Consider the following 25,666-nt stretch of genomic DNA (forward strand, 5'->3'; position numbering starts at 1 on the left):
CTCTCTCATACCACTAATTTCCATTACTCCACTGAAATATTGCTACATCAGACTTTACTTTCTCCCTATCAAATTTCAAGTTGAACACAACAATATTGTGATCACTGGTTCATAAGGGTTGTTTTACCTTAAGTTCCCTAACTGCCTCCAGTTCATTACATAACACCCATCAGTTTAGCTGATCCCTTCATAGGCTCAACGACAAAATGCTCTGGAAAGCTATCTCAGGCATTCAACAAACTCACTCTCGAGATCCATTACCAACCTGATTTTCCCCAATCGACCTGCATGTTAAAATCTACCATGACCACCATAACATTGCCCTTTTGACACATCTTTTCTATTTCCTGTTGCAACCTGTGGTCTACCTCCCAGCCACTATTGGGAGGCCTGTATATAACTGCCATCAATGTTCTTTTACCCTTGCAGTTTCTTAATTCAACCTACAAGGATTCAACACCTTCCAATCCTATGTCATATCTTTAACATCCTTAGTTTACATTAATGACTAAAAAGGAACATAGTACAAAAGATACTGCAGCAGCAGGAAAATTGAAATAAGTGTTCAGATGCAAGATATCCATTCTTAAAATTATGCTTGCTTAAAGGCAGCACTGTAGTATACGCCATCTTTTAACAACATGCAGCTAAAAGGGTAGAAGTCTCAGTGTAATGCAGCACAAAGCAATAACTTAAAATACAGTGGCATGCAAAAATTTGGGCACCCCTGGTCAAAATTTCTGTTACTGTGAATAGCTAAGCGAGTAAACGATTACCTGATTTCCAAATGGCATGAAGTTAAAGGCGACACATTTCTCCAATATTTTAAGCAAGATTATTTTTTTATTTCCATCTTTTAGTTTCAAATTTACAAAAAAGGAAAAGGGCCCAAAGCAAAAGTTTGGGGACCCTGTATGGTCAGTACTTAGTAACACCCCCTTTGGCAAGTATCACAGCTTGCAAACGCTTTCTGTAGCCAGCTAAAGAGTCTTTCAATTCTTGTTTGGGGGATTTTCACCCATTCTTCCTTGTAAAAGGCTTCTAGTTCTGAGAGATTCTTGGGTCATCTTGCACGCACTGCTCCTTTGAGGTCTACCCACAGATTTTTGATGATGGTTAGGTTGGGGGACTGTGAGGGCCACGGCAAAACACAGCTTGCGCCTCCTGAAGTAGTCCATTGTGAATTTTGAGGTGTGTTTAGGATCATTATCCTGTTGTAGAAGCCATCCTCTTTTCACCTTCAGCTTCTTTTTAAAAAACAAAGTGTGATATTTGCTGGTATTTAATTGAATTTATTCTTCCCTCTACCAGTGAAATGTTCCCCGTGCCACTGGCTGAAACACAAGCCCAAAAGCATGATCGATTCTCCCCTGTGCTTAACAGTTGAAGAGGTGTTCTTTTCATGAAATTGGAGGTTTTTTCTCCAAACATACCTTTGCTCACTGCGGCCAAAAAGCTCTATTTTAACTTCATCAGTCCGTAGGACTTGTTTCCAAAATACAAAAGGCTTGTTTAGATGTTCCTTTGCAAACTTCTGATGCTGAATTTTGTGGTGAGGATGCAGGAAAGGTTTTCTTCTGATGAATCTTCCATGAAGGTCATATTTGTGCAGGTGTCGCTGCACAGCAGAACAGTGCACCACCACTCCAGAGTCTGCTAAATCTTCCTGAAGGTCTTTTGCAGTCAAACAGGGGTTTTGATTTACCTTTCTAGCAATCCTACGAGCAGTTCTCTTGGGAAGTTTTCTTGGCCTTCCAGACCTCAACTTGACCTCCACCGTTCCTATTAACTGCCATTTCTTAATTACATTACAAACTGAGGAAACGGCTACCTGAAAAAGCTTTGCTATCTTCTTATAGCCTTCTGCTGCTTTGTGGGCATCATTTATTTTAATTTTCAGAGTGCTAGGCAGCTGCTTAGAGGAGCCCATGGCTGTTGATTGTTGGGACAAGGTTTGAGGAGTCAGGATATTTATAAGGCTTTGAAATTTGCATCACCTGGCCTTTCCCAACTATGACTGTGAACAAGCCATAGCTCTAACAAGCTAATTAAGGTCTGAGACCTTGGTAAAAGTTATCTGAGAGCTCAAATCGCTTGGGGTGCCCAAACTTTCACATGCTCCTTCTTTCTTTTTCCCACTCTAAAATTGTACAAAACAAATACACTAATCTTGCTTAAAATGTTGAAAAGAATGTTTCATCTTTTAACTTTATGACATTTGGAGATCAGTTCATCTTCTGCTCACTTAACTATTCACAGTAACAGAAATTTTGACCGGGGTGCCCAAACTTTTGCATGCCACTGTAAATTGTCAAGGACACAAATGCACCAGTATTACATGACAACTTTCATGGCAACAGTAACCGTCCCATTAAAAATTGAAAAGTTTTCACATGCCCTGAAACACGATGCACCCAAAGTGCACTAATAATTGATGTCTTAAAGCTTTATTTTCATATTTTAATTAAGGAATAGAGGGTCCAAGCACACTTCCTTATGCCCAGTACTGACTTCCACTGCTTCTACATTTAAGGACTTGGCAGAAAAATCCAAACTTAAATATGCATGGGTAACTGGATTATTTTCAGTTAAACTTCCAGATTAACACAGCACTGGAAATTCTATCCTGTGATTAACAGCAAATAAAAGACCAAGAATTTAACTTTATAATAATAATGCCATAAAACTGTCAGTTAATTTCACATAACCAGCTATCATTAATACAACCAAAAGCACTGCAATTTCTTCTGACTACACATAAATAACATAATAATAGGAATACAGCTATTACATTGATTACATCCTTCTGTTCAAGGATGAAATAAACATCAGTTACTTGAAATGATAGGTTAAATTAATAGTTACATTTCCAACAAATGGACAAAAAAAATCAGATTTATTATTTATTGGCAATAGAACAGTTTTATTTCAAAAAGAATTTATTTTACTGAATCAAATGGAAGGATTTGGAATGCACTCTCTGATCAGTTGGATATAAACTAATGGCATCACTGAAAACTAGATCAATATCTCAAGGGAAGGAAAATGAGTGTTATGGAGAAAATAACGAGGAGTGGGACAAAATGGACTGCCTTTCAAAATGTCAGAGTCTGAGTAGAACAAATTACCCTCTCAGTAATGAAGTATTTATTGACTCTATAAGTTAAACAAGTCTGAACAAATTATTCTTGGGTAGACCTCTTATGCAATAAAGATGAACTCTTCACAAGCAAAAGAAAATCTGCAGATGCTGAAAATCCAAGCAACACACACAAAATGTTGGAGGAACTCAGCAGGCTAGGCAGCATCTATGGAAAAGAGTACAGTCGACGTTTCGGGCCGAGACCCTTCATCAGGAAAGATGAACTCTTCATCTCTCAATCTATCTTCCCATAGCTCTTGCAGGTTATATACTTTCGTATGAAATTATCCATCTAGAAAGCATGCAAACAGCTTTTAAATGCATCTCAGTACATGTAACAATAATAAATCAATTATCAATTACACTTTCTACACCCTTGGAAAGCTCTTGGCTGGAAGGTTGTAAACATGGGCATTCTACATGATCTTCAGTACTCAGTGTTTTCCAACTGAGCATAAATGCAGTTTAAGATCAAGAAGAACAGAGACATTTTTCTTTCAAACCAACAGACCAAAATTTGAAGGGTGGGGGCAGGGAAGGAGGAACATCCAAGGGGTGACTTTTGATAAAAGTCCAAGCCAAATTGCAAATCTTTTTAGTGTGAAAGATCAATCTTTAACAGCTCTTCCAATGTCATTAAACAAGAAATAAAAACAAAAATTACTGAAAACACTGCAGTCAGGAAGCATCTATGGATAAACCAAATGATTTGTTTCATGCCAATAAAACATCAGAATTTACTGATGAAACTTACTTAGTACTTACTTAGAAACTTAGTAAGAAACTGCTTACTTTTCAAAAGTTTTTCACTGATTTGACGAATTATCCAAGCTTTTTGAATAATTTTATTATGCTTGGTAATTTGCTTTTAATATTATTATTCTTTTAAGATACAGTGCAGAACAGGCCTTTCTGGCCCAACTAGCAGCTCTGCCCAACAACCCACCTACTTAATGCTAGCCTAATCACAGGACAACCTCCATTGATTGTCACCTTGTCATGGTGGAGAAGCTTGTGTGGTCCTGAGATCTGAAAAGCGATGTCATCTGGAGCTATACTCCTGGTAGGGTCAGCCATGGCAGTAAGGTCGCGGGTGAGGTCCCTGACAAAGAACAATCCAACCAAGACCTCAACGGTGGAACAGGCGGGCGAAGTTATTTTGAACTCAACAGATGTGAAGGCGGATGAAGGCTGCAACAAATCCATCAGCTGCAATCGTCGTGGTTTCCATGCCATTGGAATAGGTTGATTTGTGAAGTACCGTGTGCTTCTTGGAGTGCAACATCAAGTACACGTTAAACAAATACATGCAGAGGCGTCTTCGCTCTGTGGAAATGGAACGAGACCATCATCCTCGACCTTGAGGGATAGCCACGACGACGAATCACAGGACAATTTACAATGACCAATTAACCTACTAGCTAGTACCGGTACGTCTTTGGACTGTGGGAGGAAACTGGGGCACCTGAAGGAAACCCAGATGGTCATGGGGAGAACCTACAAACTCCTTACTAATGGCGCAGGAATTGGAATCCGACGTCCAGAGCTGTAATAGCATTGTGCTAATTACTATGCCTTTGTGGCACCCCAAGTATTCAAGGTACACCCTCAATAAGGGGAAAAAATCTAATTTCAAATTAACAAGATGAATTGGAGAATATGACTCATTACATAATGAAAATTTATATTATATTATAATATTTATAGCTGAACTTCATATTAAAACTCAAAACTGTAAAGAGCAAAATTAAAAGCAACAGTTTTATCAGTTTAAGTACCCAAGGTTCATAAGATCTAAACTATTAGTAATGCAATTCCTTCAACACCAAGCTTAAAGTCAAAGCCTCATTTCAATGGCTCACAGACATTCCAGAGAAGATGTTCAACCAAGACTGTATGTCATCTTGGGTAAAGAACCTATGAAGCAATTTAGAAGATGAGCAGAAAGATACTGTATCTACAGTATTTATCCTTCAAACCAACATCACAGACATCCTAGCTATCTGTGGGATCTTGCTGTGTAAAGTGAATGCCACTTTTCCTCTTCTTCAGCAGTTATCATATCATAAAGTACTTCACTGGAGAGAGAACACTGAGACTTAGAAACAAATATACAAATGTCATTAATTTTTTTCAGAAAAGTAGTGGTTTAGTATATTAATTCTTGTTCTTAACTTTTTTCTCCTTTTTATGTTCACAGGACATGTACATCATTGGCAATATCAGATTATGTGTAGGTGTGATTGCCTTAGTAAAGCAGATGTGCTTTTACAGCAGTTCAGTGTTGTAAAATGGCTACTGCTGGTGAAGTAGATTTTTTCAGTTCTGTTTTGAAAACTTAGTTACTTAAACATAAATTCCACATTTGCTATGATTGGATTTAAATTTTGATCTTTGGAAGAATGATCAGAAATCTGTTACTCTCATAATTTAAACATTACACTAGCATATAGTATAGTCAAGTAACTTAGGACTTTTATTCAACTTTGAGGGACATTGTTCAGAAATTACCCTTTTAAAGAAAAAAAAATTGCTTTGGTTAAAAGTTGAAAACCACAACAGAGAAGTTTTAATTATAGTAATTTACCTATTAATGAGAACACAATGAGCTGAAACTGAATTCCCAAAATTAATTTTTGATCAGATCATTTAAATTCTGAAACAGGAATCCAATCTGCAGACTTCCATCTGAAACAGGTGCAGATTAAGGAACCTGAGCAAACTGTTCACATCAGATGTGCTAGTCATTTAAATAGTACTTGAACACCAAATCCCTTTGATGTAGAATCATACACTGTTTTTAAATAGTTTCCTGGGTCTCAGGAATCCAGCAGGTAAAAAGAGGAGAGAAGACCCAAATCAATGAGGTAATTTGCTTTTAAGCTACTGATCAGCCAGGAGAAAAAGGGACACTTCCACTAGACTGCAAAGCTACCCAACAAGATCCCTACATTGCCCAAACATCATCCAGTGAGTGGTTCACTCCCTGAATGAAACACAACACCTTACTAACCAACCCCATGCCACCACCCAATTATTGTTGCTTTCCTCTTAGTTAATACATATTCAAACTCTGCTTCAATCTTACTAGACCCAACTACTCTTAAAGTCAGCTTGTTGGACTTCCTCCCCAAAATGCTCCTTACCCAATCAGCCTGACTACAAATTGTAAAATAGAAGTTGCAGAATGCATCATTGTTTCCTAATCTCATAATCTGGGCTCCCAACCATAAAACAGCACTCTTTACAGTTCACTTAGAAAACCCTGTCAATGAACCAACAGCCAGAAATTTAACTTACGTGGAAAAATTCGCTGGATTTCTCTCTGGATTTGAGTTCTGCATAGATCCTTTTTTTCCAGATCAATCGACTGTTGTTGGCAATTACAGAAGAGATCCAAAATTTGTTGACTCAACTGCAAAAAAACCTCAAAATATTAAATCTCATCTCCAAATAACCACAATTACATTTAACTTAAAAATGCAATTTGTTGCAAAGATTTTCTCTTGAATCATTTGTTAAACTGTAAATAATCTACCATAGTAATTAGAGATTCTTTAACTGTGCTTATAAATATTCTCTGGAACTTTTCAAATAGACAACATTACTAAAACAAAATGATAGATTTAAAATTTCCAGTCAACTCTAAACTTAACAAAATAATTGATTTGAAAATTAAAGATAATTGGAAGCATATGTAGTAATGCAAAGATATCCAATAAAATACAAGAGAATACTGGAAAAACTCAGCAAGTCAGGTGGCAGCTATGGAACGGATAAAGAGTCAACTGACCTGATTAGGGTCACAGCCCAAAATGTTAACTCTTTATTCCTTTTCATAGACGCAGCCTGACGTGCTAAGTATATTCAAAAGAAATAGCTTTCTGATTAAAATTTAAATTGTTACTTATAAATGATATCACCACTTTTCTCTTTACAGATATCAATCCAAGATTCTGTTATTTCCCATATCTACATCTTTTGGTACAGTTAATCACTGTACCAAAGTGACCCTAACCAAAGTTGCTAATCATTATCTGCTTATAGTCATGATACATTATCATTCCACAGTGGTCTAGTGGTTGGCACAACGCTTTACAGGACAGACAACTGGGGTTCAATTCCTGCCACTGCTGGTAAGAAGTTTGTACGTTCTCCTCATGACCATGTGGGTTTCGTCCGGGTGCTCCGGTTCCCTCCCACAGTCTAAAGACATAATGGTTAATAGGTTAATTGATTATTATAAATTGTCCCGTGACTAGGCTAGGTTTAAATCAGGGGAATTGTTGGGCGGTGCAGCTCGAAGGGCCAGAAGGGCTATTCTGCACTGTATCTCATTAACTAAATAAATGTTTCTCATCCTCTTGGTTATAACTGTCTTTCTCACCTTTATCCAATAACTGTATACTGTCACCAGCTGCAGTTTCAATTACATTCACTTGATCACCATCTGTGTCCTTATGACATACAATCTGAAATTTTAATTCCACATCCACTACGACACAAAGAATCTTTAGTCCTAAAAACATGACTGGACCCTACCCCATCTCATCCTACTTGTTACGAATGGTGTGGTTTTCAGTAACATTATCCAATTATAATACTGTTTTTAATAAGACAAAATAAACTTAGTACATTGACATCTAGAAAGGAGCTTGAGAATTTTTCAGTTAAAATGCAATATAGATGTCAAGAAAAATGGGTATTAAAAATGTAGTTGTTTAAAAATGACACAGCAATTCAACCCATTTTAACAAGAACAAGAGATACCACCAGGTTTTGGCCAGAAGTAGAGGCCAATGTGGCAGTTACTAAAGAAACATTCCTGAAAACAAAATGAAAACTTAAGGCAGTTACAAATGAAAGTCTTATAAACATCACAGGAATACATTTTTGAACCTGCAACTTCAAGCATTATCCCTCTAATAACAACTTTCAATACAGCTTTTGTCTCCAATAACTTCTTGGTTGATTGTCAAATAAAAATAAATCCCATTTTAATCTCTCTGTTACCACCTTCCTGCATCATTCCAATAAAACTTGATGCAAGCTCAAGGAATATAATCTCTCAGTAAGACCTTCTGGACTCATCAATTCCAAATTTCTAGTCTGCCTTTTGCATTTGCACTTAAACAAGAGATTCTGCAGATGCTGGAAATCCAGAGCACGAATTTCCCAATGTTGCTCCATTTACACCTCCTGTCTTTTGAATAAAGAAACCATTTCTTATCTACACCATCATCTCTGCTGTCATTTAATGTCTTCCACCCTATACTGGAATTTCTAATTGTTCTTTCCTTTCATCTTTCTCTGTACTTCAACACTTGATTAAAATCTTTTTTTTGTTCTTATGAAAAATCAATTATCTGAAACATTAAATCTGAATTTCTCTCCTGAAAAACCGATGTCTAACTTGAATATTTTTTAAAAATGTTTTTATCACTTTTAGAGTACAATGAAGAGATTAGAATAAATCTGGCTCCAATCTAACCTACAGCTATTCAAATATAATTTTGTTTACCAGATACACCCTCCATAAAAATCAGATTTCCTGTGCAAACAAGGTTGCCTTTTTAAAAAAAAAATCAGACTGTAAAACGGAATTTTCCAAAATATGTTAATGCCTTCCAGTCAATTCTAGCACATCTTCTTCAGTATTGAGTAGCATGTTACTATAATATTTATAACTGAATCAATACCTTATCTCCAGTCCCTTTGAGTGAATTTTGTGGAAACTCAGCAAGTGGAAGCAGAGCTGATATTCCAAGTGAAGGTACAGAATTCCTGTGGTCAACTAGAAAAGGCACTGATCTGCCAGATGGTTGAGAAGATGGTGACTGAAACCGTTGGCGCTTAACTTCATAAGGACTGCTCTGGTCATCATTTCTTCGCCTGTAATTCATATTAGATTTCTTGTGCATTAGATTATTAGACATTTAAAATTAAATCCATACCTTTGAAGTTCACAATTTCACTAGTATTGACAGGAAAGCCAGAAACTTACTATTTCAGATGTATAAATATAACTTGAAGCCAGTGAGCAATGTTTGACAAGGTGTTGCAAATAAAGCTGCTAAACAAGATAAGAGGCCATAGCATTACAGGAAGAATATTAGCAGAATATTAGAAATATTAGAATAATGTCTAATTGGCAGGAGGAATAGAGTGAGAATAAAGGGGGTCTTTTCTGGTTAGCTGCTAGTGACAAGTGGTGTTCTACAAGAGTCAGTGTTGGGAGCACTTCTTTTCACATTATAGAGTACGTCAATGATTTGGATGATGGAATTGGTGGCTTTGTGGCCAAGTTTATGGACAGTACAATGATATTGATAGGCAGAGGGGCAAGTTGTGTTGAGGAAGCAGAGGCTACAGGACAACTTAGATTAGGAGAATGGGCAAAGTGGCAGCAGATGGAACACAGTGTCAGGAAGTGCATGGTCATGCACTTTGGCAGAAGGGATAAAAGTGTAAGTGATTTTCTAAACAGATTGAAAATTCAGAAATCAGAGGTACAAAGGGATTTCGGAGTTCTAATGCAGGATTCACTAAAGTTAACTTGCAGGTTGAGTTGGTGGTAAAAAAAGGCAAATGCAATGTTAGAATTCATTTCAAGAGGACTAGAATATAAAACCAAGGTATGATGTTGAGGCTTTATAAGGTATCGGTCAGACCGCATTTGAAGCATTGTGAGCAGTTTTGGACCCCTTATCTAAGATAGGATGCACGGATATTGGGAAAAGGTCTAGTGAAGATTTAAAAGAATAATCCCAGGAATTAAAAGGTTAATGTATGAGGAGCATTTGAAGGCTCTGGGGCTTGAAACCTATCAAATATTGGAAGGTCTAGATAAAGTGAATGTAGAGAAGATATTTCCTATAGTGGGAGAGTCCAGGATTAAAGGGCACAGCCTCAGAATATTAGGGCTTCAGATAAGGAGGAATTTCTTTAGCCAGATGGTGGTGAATCTGTGGAATTCATTGCTACATACAGCTATTGACCAAAGTCATTGGGCATACAGTGAATTCCAAGTAATTGGGATACATTGGGCCTAGTATATTTTGGCTCAATTAAGCAGCTGCCCCAATTAGCTGGTTTCATGGAAATAGTTAAAAAGGTATATAAAATGACAAACCACCATTTAACTGAGTAACAATTTATCTTTAAATGAAATACAGAATAAATTAGAACACTACTACAGTACTATAAAACTGTGTGTTAGTTCTCAATAGTTACAAAACAAAGGAATTCATCTGCTATGTTCTTTTGACTGACTGTAAGTGAACAAAATCAGTGCAAACATCTAGTGCAGATAATGGACTGCCTTCATACAATGCTTTTGAAGACTGTATCCTCCAATCTTCATTTTCATTGTAACATTCAAGATGATTCTCAATACCTCCACAATTTCTAACTCATTGAAGTGGTGAAATTGTTTTATTTTCACTCCCAGCCATTTTTGGCATCTCCATGCCTGAATGCTTTAAACAGCGGTGAGCAAAATAGTTCCAAATTGTCATAATTGCTTATTTCTTACTAACTAGCAGTGAAAAAAATCATTGCTTTTTGAACACAAACACACACAGCTAACACTATTTAAAAGCTGATCGCTCTCGGCCTGGTGTGGTGTCTAACAGCCACACAAGTGACCGCAACAAATGTTAGGCAGAAACTGTTTGACATGTCTCCTGCCCCAATTAAGCTGTTTTCTTAATTTAGATTCTGTTCTTTAGTTGTCCCAAATAAATAACTCCGCGACTAACAAGTGGCCCAATTAACAAGAATATTTAAAGTGGAGTTTTGATAGGTTCTTGATTAGTAAGGCTACGGGGCGAAGGCAGAAGAATGGTGGTTGAAGAGGATGATAAATCAACCATGATGGAATGGCATAACAGACTTGATGGGCTAAATGCTTTATGTCTTCTGTTAATGCTCCATTGTGTTTATCATCAGTTTGAATATTGGATTTGAGCACAAGAAATTTATCAAGTTTGTTTCCTTTTTACGCTACTGAAAGTTACAGCACATACTGCAAAGTACTGTAACGGTAGCATACAAGCTGTTTGCAAATAGTAACCTTAACAGAACATAACAAACCCTGATACTACACTGGCCCATATCCCAACTCTTTCCTAGTGCTCCTTTAAGTTGCCAACAATTCATCATTTGCCACACTTGGCTGATAACAGATGTGTATAATAGAAAACAACCTAATTTGTAATATTTTAAAAGCAGATACTCAATAAAGTGAAAAGCTGGGCACAGAAATCAAATTTTATTTTAGAGTATTTGGATTATCATTTATGTGCAATTTGATAAAGAAAAAAATCAGCGACATCCAATTTCCACCTATTGGTCCATGTGATTTTACTTCAAGAGCACATCCATATACATCATAAAACAACAGCCTCTATCTCTACCAACTTTTAGTGAGTTCAAGGCCATTGTGCACTGGATGATTTTTTCCCCTCTCTAATCCCTTAAAGAAATTTATAACTGAAATTCCAAGATGGCGGAGCGACGCAGCTTGCAGCGGCCACTCCGGAGCTGATTATCTGTTATTTGTGAAGTGGGGTGCCGTGCGCAATCATAATCAATTGAAAACGGACGTGGGAGCACGGAGGAACATCGGGAAATCTCCAGGAAGACCTTCTTCATTGCTGCTGTGAGGTCCGGGACTCTGCTGGGAAGAACAGGCCCCCAGTCCTCGGGGTCGCGTTGCCGATGGCCGTTGGCGGGGCCGTCTTAATACGCTCGGCAGAGGATGGTGCTCGGAGAAGCTGTGCCGGAGGGGATGGTCGGAGGCTCGGAGGTTCGACGGACTCGGAGTCCGCTGCGGTCAGGTCGCTTTCGGTGTGTGCTGCGTCTGCGAGGCTGGGTCGGGCGGTGCCGTGGAAGTCCATAGCGGGGGTATTCCCTTCTGCCACCGGCGTGGGATGGCAAGTCTGTCGGGACCCTGGGGACTTGCGGAAACTGTGTGGCGATTTCTTTTGAACTTATAGTCCTTTAACATCTTTGGACGTTTTTTATCAATTATGCTATTGTTTGCACTGTTGTAACTATGTGGTTTTGTGCAGGTCTTGTAGCTTTAATTTTTGGTCTTGTTTGTCTGGTGGATTTGGAGCTCCTTTCCGGGGAACGCGCTAAGACGGTAGCGTGATATTAATACACAGCAGCCTCTCCGGACTCTGGATTGGGGATTGCCAAACGTTATGCGGATTTTCTAGTGTAGTCTGTTTTGTCACATGCTTTTGTGATATCATTCTGGAGGAACGTGGTCTCATTATTTAACTGCATTGCATTTGTGGTTTCTAAGTGACAATAAACTGAATCTGAATCTTATCTGGTCATCCCTCATGGGAAATCATTAATGGCTTTGAGTGTGGAAAATTATGTCTCACAAATTTGGTTGAGTTTTTTTTTGTTAATTGAAGAGGTGACCAATAGGATTTACAAGGGCAGGTGGTGGAAATCACATGGACATTAGTAAAGTTTTTGACAAGGTCCTACATGGTAGGTTAGAAATTGGATGCAAAATTGACTTGGTGGGTAGGAATCAGAGTGGTAATGCAGTATTGTTTTTCAGATCGGAAGGCTGTGAGCAATGGTAAGCTACAAGAATCACCGCCAAGACCTTTGTTGTTCCTTGCATGTATTGATGATTTGGATGAGATAACATGACAAGTAGATGACAGAAATTGGTAAGATAGACAATGAAAGATATACTGTAGATCAACTAGCAGGGAAGGGCAGGTGGAATTTAATTCAGATGATTATGCATCATCAGAATTCAGATAAAGTGATGCATTATGCAAGTTAAACTAGGCCAAGATGTGCATAGTGAATCATCGTGCCCCAGAGGTTGTAGCTGAACTGAAAGACCTTGGGATTCAATGACAGAGCTCCCCTGAAAATGGCAACATGGATAGGCATAGTGGTGGTGAGGAAGATATATAATACACCAAGTGTAAGAGTTGAGACATCCGTCACAGTTGTACAAAATGATTATTAGGCTGCACTTGGAGTATAGTGTGCAGTTCTGGTTGTAAACTATAGGAGATATGTGATTAAGCTAGAGAGGGTGCAGAAAAGATTCACAAGATGGTACCTGGCTTAGAGGGCATGTATTGTCAGAACAAAATTGGATAGCTGTGTATTTTCTCTGCAGGCTGCCAGATGACATGACAGAATTATATAAAATTATAAGAGAAATAGAGTAGATAGGCAAAGTCTGTTTCCATGATAAGGAGATGTAAAACTAGATGGAAAAAAAAGCTCTTCTGTGTAGTCAACTCTATGACTATTATGTTTTCCCTTTTACATAGAGTTGATTTTTAACACAATCAGACAAAAATTGTTTATCCATCATTAATTCCAATATTAGTTATCTGGCCAATCCATCACAAGATCTTGTATTTTACATAGATTTCACAAGTATTAAACACCAAATATTTCAATCACTCCAATCCTCACTCTTAAGTATTCAAAGTATTTATAGCAAGTACATCAAACTCATTCTGATTACAGATCACTGCCCTGAATTATTAACACTACTTTCTTCATAGACATTCCCTGAACTGTCAAGTTTTCCCAACATTTTCTTATGCAAATAGTCAAACATGACTTGTCACTCAAAAAAGGCATGATACTTCCTTTAATTCATACCTTTCAAATAGCATTTAATATCATCCCAATAAAACAAAAAATCTGCCATCAAAATCAAGCTGCCCCACTCGTCTTCTCAACATTGTTACATTAGCCTTTCTCACGTCCTCCAAAACCCAAGAAAAACTGGAACACAATAGAAAATTATATAAAAACATCCACTAATCCTCTTGAAAATACCCCTTGCTGATTCTTCAGCTCCCTTAACATCCAGACTCTGATACATGTTCTCAGGAATTTACCATAATAAATCTACTTCTCTGATCCAACCTCCCCAAAACTCCTCATCTTAAAATTCATCATCCTTTCAAGGGCTGTACTTTTCATTGAGGTACAGTAGTTTAAAAAAATACAAGATATAAACTGAACAAAACTTACTTCCTGCCATGATTACTGGGCACAGCCAGTGAAAAGTTAGGGCACATATTACTGAAGGGCCACACCCGTGGTGATTGCGGAGCAACGACTCCCGCCAGAATGGTACCGGAAAGGCTGCAAATAAATAAATGTATTTTTAAAATTAGATAAATTACTTGTATTTGTTTACACATTTAAAAAATATATTGAAACCTCTACACCGCACCCAAAAAGTTAAGAGATTTTGATAGAGTAGACATTATGAGAACATATCCCTTTGCCCCAAAGGGCATTTCTAGAACCCATCAATATTAAGGAAGAAAACCATAAGAAAATTCAAAAACAAAAGTCTTTAGTTGGAAAGTAAAGGGAATTAATCAGCATCTTGCTGTCCTTTGAATGAAAGTTATATTTGCATACAAAGGAGGGAACAAACAGGCATGCTAACAAAGCAAAATAAAGGAAGTTAAAACTCCTTCATGGAATGATTTGACTGAATGGCTTATTTCTGTCCTGAACATTCGACTTCTACACAAATTAGAATTGGAATATTAAATGCAACTGCTTTAATCAGAAGTACTTTTAGACTAGCAGAGAATCACACTAGTTAGATTCTTTTTCATAAATCAGAATATTGTTACTATAAATGTGAGGGGGAACAACTCAGATCAAGGCAGAAGCTGACTAAATAATCAGTTATTACTCTCAATGCTAAGTTCTAAGGCACACCGGCAGTAGCCAACCAAAATGAGGCAGTATTTTCAAAACTGTCCAGGCAATACATGCACTCTCAAAATGAGTCTTACTTTATTCGAAATAAAGATCATCCAAATAACTGAACAGGAGCTTGAGCACTTTGCTCACCAACATACTGCGAATTTCAAGCAATACACACCAAATACTGGCGGAACTCAGCAGGCTAGGCAGCATCTATGGAAAAAAAGTACAGTCGACGTTTCAGGCCAAGACATTGCCTGTACTTTTCTCGATAAGTGCTGCCTGGCCTGCTGAGTTCCTTCAGCATTTTGTGTTTTTTTTTGCTTGGACTTCCAGCATCTGCAGATTCTCCCTCTTTTGCAAATTTCAATATTGATTACCAACAGAACTTGCAGTTTCCAATACAAGTTAATGTCACTGCCCTAAAGTAATTAAACTCAGGTGGCTTTTCTAATTATTTCATAAGTAAAATACAAAGTAATAATATACGATAAGGGAATTAAAATGTGTGCACCGGCTATTAAAATATGAGAAGATCCATCAGTGGAATCCTGCCGCACTCACGTTGTATTCCTGAAGTTGTGAGCATTGATGAACTGTTGCTGTGAAAAGAGGGCAGGAGAAAAGGGTGGACGACCCAGATTGGAATTAGGGAACATGCTCTTCTTTACTTGAAGTGAACATTTAAATCTTCACCTAGAAAACAAAAGAACAAAACTGCTGAATTCACCACTAATCAAATATCATGCCAAAAAAAGCAAATAAAGGGGATAGAAATGAAAACAAAACAGATTAAAATCACAAGGCAGTAACCATTAGTTAGGCTCTACTCACTTTACAGTTATCATCATGTGGCTAAGTACAGCTCAATGCCATATTTAAGTTTGCTGATGACATTGCTGCTGTTGGCCGAATCAAAGGTGGTGATGAATTGGCATATGGAGGGAGACTGAAAATCTGGTTGAGTGGTACCACAACAACCACCTCTGATTCAACGTCAGCAAAAACCAAACAACCCATTATCGACTCCAGCAGGAAGAGGTCAAAGAGCCAGTCCTCAATGGGGGAAATGGAGGTAAAGAGAGTCAGTAACTTTAAAGTACTTGAGCATTTAGATATCAGAGGGTCTGTCCTGCATCTTGCACGCAAGTGTTATCACAAGACACAGCAGTCCCTCTACTTGCCTAGAAGTTTGCAGAAATAGATGCACAGTATCCTACCTAGGTGGGTCACGACCTAGTAAGGAAACAACAACGCCCAGGAATGAAAAAGGCGACAAAAAGTAATAAACACAGCACAGTCCATCACAGGCAAAGCCCTCACCACCAATGAATACATTTTCATGGAGCACGGCCACAAGAAAGTAGCATTCATCAAAGCCCCACCACCCAGACCATGCCCTGTTCTTGCTACTACCATCAGGTAGGAGACATAGAAGCCTTAGGATCTACACCACCAAGTTCAGGAACAGTTATTACCCTAAACCAGCAGATTCCTGTAAAGAGTGGATAACTTCAATCACCACTACTTTGAACTGATTCTACAATCTACAAGCTCACTTAAGGACTCTTTACATTTCATATTCTCAGTATTTTTTTATTTACAGTTTCTTCTTCTTTTGCACATAGCTTGTTTGTCTGTCTTTGCCATTTATGTATAGTTTTCGTAAAATTCTATTGTAATTCTTTGTACTAACAAAGATTTGAACTTTATGAGAATATGGTATTTAGTAGGAATTCAAAATAAAACTGATCTCAGAAGTCTGAATTAAGTAGTACTTGGTCAGAAATGTCAAGAGTGTTTGGGAATTAAAACCACAATACAGTATAAAGATTCCAGGAGAAGGATTGCAGTCTGGGAGCAGAGAGAACATTGTTTCCCCATGCAAAACAAAAATCTAGATCACAAACCAGATGTATGATTAGGAACATAATAAGAAACACAAGCAGGATTAATCTATTTGCATTTGCTTCTTCATTATGATAATAACTGATCTTTTACCACACTGCCAATTTCCTAGACAAATCCTACATCCTTTGATTCCCAGTCCAAAACTTTGTATTGAAATAAGGGCTACCTAAAATGACTAGTCACTAATTTCAGCTTGACTTTGAGCTACAAACGAAAACCTATTGGAGCTGACAAGAGCCAAACAGGGATGGCTTCAGTTTTGCAAACTGCTAAATTTGATTTATAAGAGATTTAGATCATTAACTTTTCTAAGGGCAAGAAACAGGGGTCAGCAGTAAACTAATGGCACAGAAATAAAGCAATGGTAAATGGAGAGTTTAATAATGACTTGGGAAAAATGAATTGAACAGATTTCCAAGAGAGAACATTAGAGCAAGTGAGAAGCTCATTTCAATCAGGGCAGGGCCCAAATACCATCACAGGCTCTGACAATGAAACATCTCTACCGGATGAGTTCAATGCCTTTTGTGCCCGTTTTGAGAAGGCAAACAAGGTTCCAACAAGGTACATCCCCTCATCTCCTGTTGGCTCTGCCCTTACATCTCAGTAGCAAAAATCCAATCTACTTACACAAAGATAAACTCTCAGAAAGCATTCAGTCCAAATGGAGTCCCAGTACAGGTTCTGAAATAAGTGCAATCAGCTGACCATCACATTTGCTGATATCTGCCAACCTCTCACTTCAATGATCTATTCTCCCATATGCTTCAATGAAACCTCTATTACTCCAGTCCTTAAGGAGCATTGTGTTCTGTATCAATGACTACCAACCAGTAGCTCTAACATCAACATAATGTGGTCTGAGAAATTGATAACAACCCACACCAGTGCCAGACAATGTAGACCCCTTGCACTGTTTATGGAAGAAAAATAAGCCAACAGAAGAAGCCATCTTCCTCACACTACATTCACCTTTGGGATACCTCAACAATATGAACACAAATGTCAGCTTCAACATCATAATACCAAATAAACTCATCTCCAAACTCTTGCACTTTGCGGTTCCCCACCTGCAACTGACTTTTAGACATCCTGACCAGCAGACATCAGTCACTTAGAATTGATCATAACATTTTATCCACTCTCTCAACACTGATGCACCTCACATTTGCATGCTTAGTCCCCATTCTACTTCCTGTATATCCATGATTGCATGGCTTGATACAGGGCCAACTCAAAATATCTTTAAGTTCATCAATAACATCACTGTCATAGGCTTAATAAACAGTAATAAGACGGCATACAGGAAAGAGATTGTGGAACTTGTAACATTGTCCAAATAACACCAAGGCTCTTAACACCAGCAGGATGAAAGTGCGAATAATAACCCCATCTATCCTCATCAATGAAGCTGTAATGATGGTTGGCAGCTTCGAATACTTTGGTATCTACACACACAAAGAATATAAGATCTAGGAACTTGCAAGCCCAGAGAACCAGACTTCTTTTGCACCAGTGCTATAAGACTACTGAATCCATCACTACTTTTATATCCCTTTTACAATGGTGCTGCCACATTTTCAGACTCTTAATTCTACCTCAGTTATTGAATCTATTATTGTCACTTTGGCATTTATTTTGTATCACAACCTTTGCACCACTGTATGGTTTTGCACACATCATTGCATTTATTACTACCATAAATACTATTTACACAGTGAGCCTCACACAAGCAAAGAATTTCAGTGTGCACCCAGTATATGTGGCAATAGACTAAACAATCTGAACCTGGCTAGTTGATATGGTGTATAAAATTTCCAGTGTCTTGCATAAAAGGCAGAAGTTCTCTTTTTAAATATAAAATACAGAGGATGCTTCCCCTCATGGAAAAATCAAGAACCATGACAGATTTTAAAAAAATATTCTCCATTTAAGACAGGAGATGAAAAGGAATTTCTTCTTGCAAAGTCATGAACCTTAGAAATTCTCCATTACAGAGTGCTGTGGAGCTTGAGCCACGTTCAAGATACAAATTTGGTTTATAGGGGAATTGAGGGTTATGGGGGAAACAGACAGGGAAATGGAACCATCGTAAAGCTAGATCAACAATGATCTCTTGGAAGGGCACAGCAGGCTCAAGTGGAATACCACTTCCCCTATTTATGTTCTTATGGACACCTTGTCCTGGATGTTGGCAAGAATCTAAATTGTCAAGGATTATTCAATCATGCTTCTGAGGTGCTTCCTGAGTGACAGAAAGGTGTCATGGAGACAAAAGATCATCAGAAAACAGCTAGCTAGTGGTCTGGAATTTCATTAAAAGTTTAATATTACAGTTTATATTGCTGACTTCAATAAGGTATTAAAGGAGGTATAATTTGGAGACCAAGATTTATTGTGTATTCTACAGTAATTCAATTGCTTTTTTCGTCATTTATGATCTGTCATTAGCACAGGCACCGGTATCAAAAGAATGCACATTATGAACAGTCGAGGTGTGAAAAGGGTCCAGGACGCTGCAAATGACTTCTCAAAGTCACCATGAAAAGCGATGGCTAGCAGTTTGTGATCAACTTATACAGTAGCATAGCGGTTAGCACAACACTATTACAGCTCAGGGTATTCTGGTGTTCAGAATTCAATTCTGGTGCCGTTCTATAAGGAGTCTCTGTACATCCTCCCCGTGGAATGTATAGGTTTTCTCCAGGTACTTTGGTTTCCTCCCACAGTTCAAAGACATACCTGGCAGGTTAATTGGCCATTGTAAATTGTCCCGTGAACAGGTTAGAGTTAATGAGGTTTGTCAGTGGTTGCTGGGGCCGCATGATTCAAAGGGCCAGAAAGGCCGAGTAGGCATCTCAAAAATAAATAAAGTAAAACTTGCTGTCCAGAAACTAGGACAATCAAAGGTGTGCATCTTACAGCACTTTGATCAAAAGGTAGAAAAAAGTCAATTACATTGCATAAGTATCAGTAAATCTTTATGGCTATTTGGTGTCAGAACATTTTTTTTTAAAAAAAAGTCATTTGAAATTCTTGATAACCACAATGGGATTTAAATTTTAATTATTTTTCATGGTCTTTTGCAGTGGAGATGGACTTGCTTTGGTTCCGATTATGAGAGCTGATGATGGCAATGTGTTCTGTAGACTGTTCAATGAGGTATTGAACAAGATGGGAAAGCAGCTTGGGAAGTGTCACATTCTTCCTGATGTATATAACCAAGGTGCTCACTCCCATTTTGAATGCTCCTATTGAATACCCTGTGCAACAAATATCTCCTGTCTTAAATGAAGAACCCCTTTTACTATATCCTGTGGTTCTAAATTCTTTCAAGAGGATAAGCTTCTTCTCAGCATTTTTTTTAAATCTTGAAGAAAATAGAAAAGAGCCTGCCTATGGAAATTCCTCTAGTTTCTAGTGATGTTATTCATGGAGAATATTTGTCAATTTTTCTTCTGTCCACCTGGTATTTTCTTGCCATGAGAACGCTCAGTTTTGGGACTCTAGTGTCAGTCAATGCCTGCCCATCAGAACCACATTAAGACATCATTCTAGTGGCAAAACCTAGCAAGTACACACTGCTATTTTCAATTCACTCCCAAAAAAGTTGGTAACTTGTCAGCGCCAGCCAAGTTAAATAATTAGTGATGAAATTGAAAACATTTAATTTGAAGCCAAGACTTGCAACATGCTAGAGATCTGGTGAAAACCAAGCAAACGCTGCAAAAAAAAACTTACCAAGATCTTTGCGTGATAGATACAAGGCAAATACCCTTCCTCATAAAAGTAAACACTAAACCAGACCTTGCCATTCCAGTCCACATGCCTGCAATATGTCCTCACTTCTTCTCATGCTCAAACTTACCTGGTTCAGTATAGAAGCCAGTTAGGCTGGGCTAAACCATTTAGAGACAAGAGCATGAGCACTGACAGGCCCTGGCAACAGAGCGAGTAATCCCTGACCCTGAAATTGACTTGGAAGCTGTGATAACCAGAGAAAAAGGAAAGGCAAGATAAACTACAGGGTTCAATTCTAAAATGTAACAGAAAGATTGGGAGATCATTGTGCATAAGTTATTAAAATGGCAGGGCAAGTTTAAAAGGGAAGCTGGGCTATGTACAGAGCCATGAAGTCAAAGAACATGGACATCAAGATGAACTTTTATAAAATGCTGAATTGGTCATATTGGAGTATCATATCCAATTCTGGGCATAGAACTGGGAGAGATTTGCAAACCCTAGGGAGGATGCACAAGAAGCTTACCAAAATAATTCCTGCAACAAGGGATTTTGGTTACATAGATTGGAATATCTGGAATTGTTGACCATCAGGTTCAAAAATCATGAAGTTTTGACAGAAAAGGCAGCAGATTCATTCTAAAGGAAACAGAATACACAATAAAGGAAACAAAATATTGAGCTACAGGCAACAAAGAGGTGAATGACACCAGATGGTTTCAAACAGCCTTCTGGTATACTGTTATCCTTTTGTGATTGTGTAAATTTCACCAGTCTGCTGCATCAGGTTCATCACACTGCCAAAATTTTCATTATCAGCAGAATTTGAAACAGTACTCCATACACACAAAAGTAATACCTAGACAACACTCCAGGAATACTGTACCTTCCTCCAACCCAGACCACTTCATCACAACTTTGATTCCTGCCTGAAAGATGATTTCACATCCCTTTACACCAAACAAAATCCCTTACATAAAAACAAATGCTTCCAACTGGAGAACGATTATCAGAAATTTCAACGAATCTTGCTACCTCCTCACGGACATTGTTTGCCAACATCTTTTACAGTATTGTCATTCTAAAATTGATTTCCCAATTGTCTTACAGGCAGATCAGGACATCCTGAAATTTAAGCATGAAAAATTATTTGTTTCTGACAATGAGAACAATCCCTTGTCATCTACCTGTAGTGTATGGAATTTAGCCTGCTAAATGGATCATAACCTGGTCCATGGAATGGTCAGCTGTCTACAATTTTTCTGATACCTTTGTATCCCGGTCTACTCAATATTTGCTACAAACAGGGAGCACCACAATGGTAGCAGAGCCCGGTGAGTCACTGAGATAAAATCCACCACCTCCTTATTTTAAGCATAAAGGATACTTTCGTTTAGTAGTGGAAGGGCGTCAGTTTCATAATTGGCCAAAGGACGTGGATCTCAAAGCCTCGGTCTATTTCTCTCCATTGATGTTACTCATCCTGTTAAATATTTTATATTTTATTAAACTTCAGATTCCCACCTGAATAATGCTGTACATGTCTCTCGTTTGGTTTTAAAGGACCATTTGCCATGTTATACGAATAGCAACTATTGTCGCCTTCCATGAGCACAGTGGGTGCAGAAGAGGGTGTGGGGACAGTTTCACATCAGAAAACTACCACGTTTAACAACTTTATCAGTGAGGAGCGGCGTGTCCACAGGGCTGAGGTCGGCCCGCGTCAACCTTCCACCTCCAGCGAGTTCTCAACACAGCCCAGCCCCTCACAGATACTGGCTACTAACAGGTGCTGCGGGCTTCGTCCATTTTGTTTCTGTCGGACGGCGCCGGTGACTTTTAAAACAAAATTCTAGTTTAAAAAAAAACTTCCCATTTCTTTTTTTTAAAAAGCCCCGCGAGCTCACGGTGCCCGGCGGCTGGAACCGAGGCCGCACAACCTCTGACTCCCCGCCGAGGCGACCCCACGGACGTCACTTTACCCCCAACTTGTTTCTTACCATCTGACGCGTTCTTATTGAATCACTCGCCGGCCTTCTGCCTTCGTCCCCCTCCACGGATTCATCTTTGCTTTACGTCAGAGCCAGCCAACTCTGTCAGCCTCTCTACTTCCGTGTCAGAGGTTAAATCCGGCTCAGCTGGAGCGCTAGGCAACAACGTCGCCTCGCACTACTTCATAACGCGTTGCTAAGGTTGCTTTTGCGTGTGGCACGCTCTGGTTTGTTGAAAACTTCCACGTTTTAGGGCTAAAGATGTTATAAGAATACTTTAAGTTTTAGGATGTGCTTAAATAGAAAGACGATGTTTTAAGGTTTACGGAAATGGCGATTTCCAGCGTTAATGTGAAGCATTTGTTATTGAGGGTAGTTATCACAGGTTTCGTTTTCTCGGGGGTTGTATTTTCTAGTGGTGCTCCAGATTCCACCGTCTGCAGTTTTTACTTGTCTTATTTCCTAAATCACTTTGCTGTTCCAGAAGCCAATATGAATTAGAGATTGAGTAATGTATATAGTTCTTATATCTTTAAGAACTATGAAAAGACTTTGGATGCATTGTTGTATTAATATTGATTGCTTATTGACAGTATTTCCCACTGCCGTCTAACATAATCAAAGACTCATTCCCAGCCTGGTTATTCTCCTCCCTCCCTCCTTCCTACCTTCGGGCAGAAGATATAAATACAGTGGATTCCGGTTCATTGTGACACCAGCATATTTTGGCCCGATTAAATAGCTGCCTTAATTAGCTGAATTTTCATGGAAATAGTTAAAAGCTATAAGAAGACAAGCTATCGTTTAACTTAATAATTAATTATGTATTTAAGTGAAATACAGAACAAATTAGAACACTACAGTACAGTAAAACTGTGTATTAGTTCCTAATTGTTATTGACAGAGGAATCCATCCAGTGTTTGTTGCCATGTATGGGGTGTCCAGGGAGGGGTAGTACCTCTGGTGAAGGGGCTTTTTGTGTTCACTCTGGGGTAGCTCACTAATCTTTGGTCCCCACCAGCCACTCAGCTCTCAACGGTTTGCATGTGACTGCAGCCTCACTCTAGTACTGTACACCATTTTGACAAGCAAGCTAAATGAGGTGAGGGTAGCCAGGGGGCCTCATACCCTGGAGAATTAGGAAGTTGTCTGATCTGGCATGTGAAGTCAGCTCTGGCAGATTGGGTAGATTGGATCAACAGTGAGATCCAACAGCCAAGAAGGCGGTCCTGCAACACTTTGTGTAGAGCGAAGGGCATAAGGAACAGAAGAAGTCATGGTTATCCACTGCAACCAAGGAAGACTGCAGTCTGTGACGATTATTCGTACCATGGGACCCAGACTAAAGGGGTTGAGAGAGTGGAACTGTCTCAATGCGTAGGCTTTTATACTTTGAAAACTCTCCTGCACAGGTTTCATCATTATCGTCGGATACAACAGACAACTAACACACTGCCATGTCCTTTTTAATGACTAAATGATCAAAATTAGCACAGATAATGGACTGCCTTCATACAATGCTTTTGATGACTACATCCTCCCAATCTTCATTTTCTTTGTAACATTTAAGATGATTGTTGATGCCTTCAAATTCTTTGTAGTTTCTGACTTGTTGAGAAGTCAAATCTTTTTATTTTCACTCCCAGCTATTTCTGGCATCACCAAGCCTGAATGCTTGAAACTGCAGTGAGCAAAACAATTCTAAATTGTGTTACTTCTTATTTCTCGCCAACTGTCAGTGACACAATATCACTGCTTTTTGAACACAAGCACACACAATGGATGTTATTTAAAAACTGGTCGCTCTTAAGCACGGTGTAGTGTCTAACAGCCATACAAGTTCATGTATCTGTTGCTAGTTGGAAACTGTTCTGCAACAGCTTACTGCCCCAATTAAGTTGCCTAGTGTCCCAAATAATGAAGGGAATCCTGGCTGTCTTCTCAACTAGACACAAATACTCTCAACTCTAGCTGGTGACCAGCATGCTTGAGGCGTTTCCTGTAGAAAGCATCTCACTGCTTTGGGTTGTAAAAAAAGAATTCATTTTCGTTTGGCTGTAGAAACAATGATAATGTATATTTTTATTACGGGTAGGGGTTAAAGAATCGAGGGGCTGCACTGCAATCCGCATGCCAGCAAAATTGTTACTATAGGTTTGCCACCTCAGCTCGGGCAATGCACTTTGATACCCTCACTGGAATCTTTGCATGACTCCACTTGCAGACTGCCTGGAGATGTCTGTACTCCTCCAGTCTCTGTGGTAGAGACTACCTGGCCACTTGAGCCTGCCCTACAATTAATCAAGATCATGGCTGATCTTTCACCAAAGTGCCATTTTTCAGTAACATCCCTTGATTAATTAATGCACACAAATCTACTGATTTTGCTTTTGAATAAACATACTGACTGAGCCAAACTGATAGAGAATTCCAAAATCACCATTCCCTGAGTGAAGAAATGTCTCCTCATGTCAGTTTTAAATGGCCTGCACATTACTCTCAAACTATGACCTCAGCCCTTGATTTCACAGTCAGTGGAAACATCCTCCTTGTATGTAATCTGTCAAGCCTTTTTAAAAAAAAGTTTGTAAGAGCAATCTACTGTCATACATCTAAATTTAAAGACTGCAAAACTAGTCTACTCAATCTCCCCTTCAATAGCAGACTTGTCACACCCAGAATCAATCTAATAAGTAACAACAGAAAATGCTGGAAATATTCAGCAGGTCAGAAAACATCTGTGGAAAGAGAAGCAAAGTTAATGTTTCAAGCCCAAGATCTTTAATCAGTTAACTGATGCTGCCTTGCTGAGTTTCCAGCATCCTCTGTTTTCTTCGACTACTAACATCCTGCAATTTTATTGATTTTCATCAGGCCAGTAAGTCTTCACGATTCTATACTAAACCATTCTTAGGTAATATGACCAAAACTGTACTTCAGGTGCAGTTTTACTAAGACCTTGTTCACTCACAATAAGGCATTCTTACTGCTGTAAAGGCTAAGACACAATCAGCATTCCCAATCATTTACTGAATCTGTATGTTGGCATTCAAGCTCACTTGGATCCCTTTGCATAATAGAAGATGTAGCTTCCAGTTCCTTTCTGTGGCAGGTAGTGAGCAAACCAATACAAGGAATAAACCT

General features: G+C 38.6%; 1 protein-coding gene and 1 long non-coding RNA gene across 4 annotated transcripts in view; one reads left to right on the forward strand and one right to left on the reverse strand.

The window, feature by feature from the left end:
- tent2 (terminal nucleotidyltransferase 2) overlaps window positions 1-22,668 on the reverse strand; it is a 53,320-nt gene extending 30,652 nt beyond the window's left edge. The window contains exons 1-5 of one of the 2 annotated variants that reach the window (XM_073048212.1): window positions 22,531-22,668; window positions 15,443-15,574; window positions 14,183-14,296; window positions 8,842-9,034; window positions 6,443-6,557 (exon numbers count right to left, since the gene is read on the reverse strand). In XM_073048212.1, coding sequence (XP_072904313.1) covers window positions 6,443-6,557; window positions 8,842-9,034; window positions 14,183-14,296; window positions 15,443-15,537 — 517 coding nt within the window. In that variant the 5' untranslated portion in view covers window positions 15,538-15,574; window positions 22,531-22,668. Of the gene's footprint in view, window positions 1-6,442; window positions 6,558-8,841; window positions 9,035-14,182; window positions 14,297-15,392; window positions 15,575-22,530 lie in introns of those variants that run through there. The other variant, XM_073048214.1, reaches the window with a different exon arrangement.
- LOC140728998 (uncharacterized) overlaps window positions 22,649-25,666 on the forward strand; it is a 33,930-nt gene continuing 30,912 nt past the window's right edge. For both annotated transcript variants that reach the window (XR_012099231.1, XR_012099230.1), the window contains exon 1: window positions 22,649-22,748. This is a non-coding gene — a long non-coding RNA (uncharacterized lncRNA). The remainder of the gene's footprint in view (window positions 22,749-25,666) is intronic.

This window comes from Hemitrygon akajei, chromosome 6, assembly GCF_048418815.1.
Source record: "Hemitrygon akajei chromosome 6, sHemAka1.3, whole genome shotgun sequence".
In the NCBI taxonomy this organism is placed as follows: Eukaryota; Metazoa; Chordata; class Chondrichthyes; order Myliobatiformes; family Dasyatidae; genus Hemitrygon; species Hemitrygon akajei.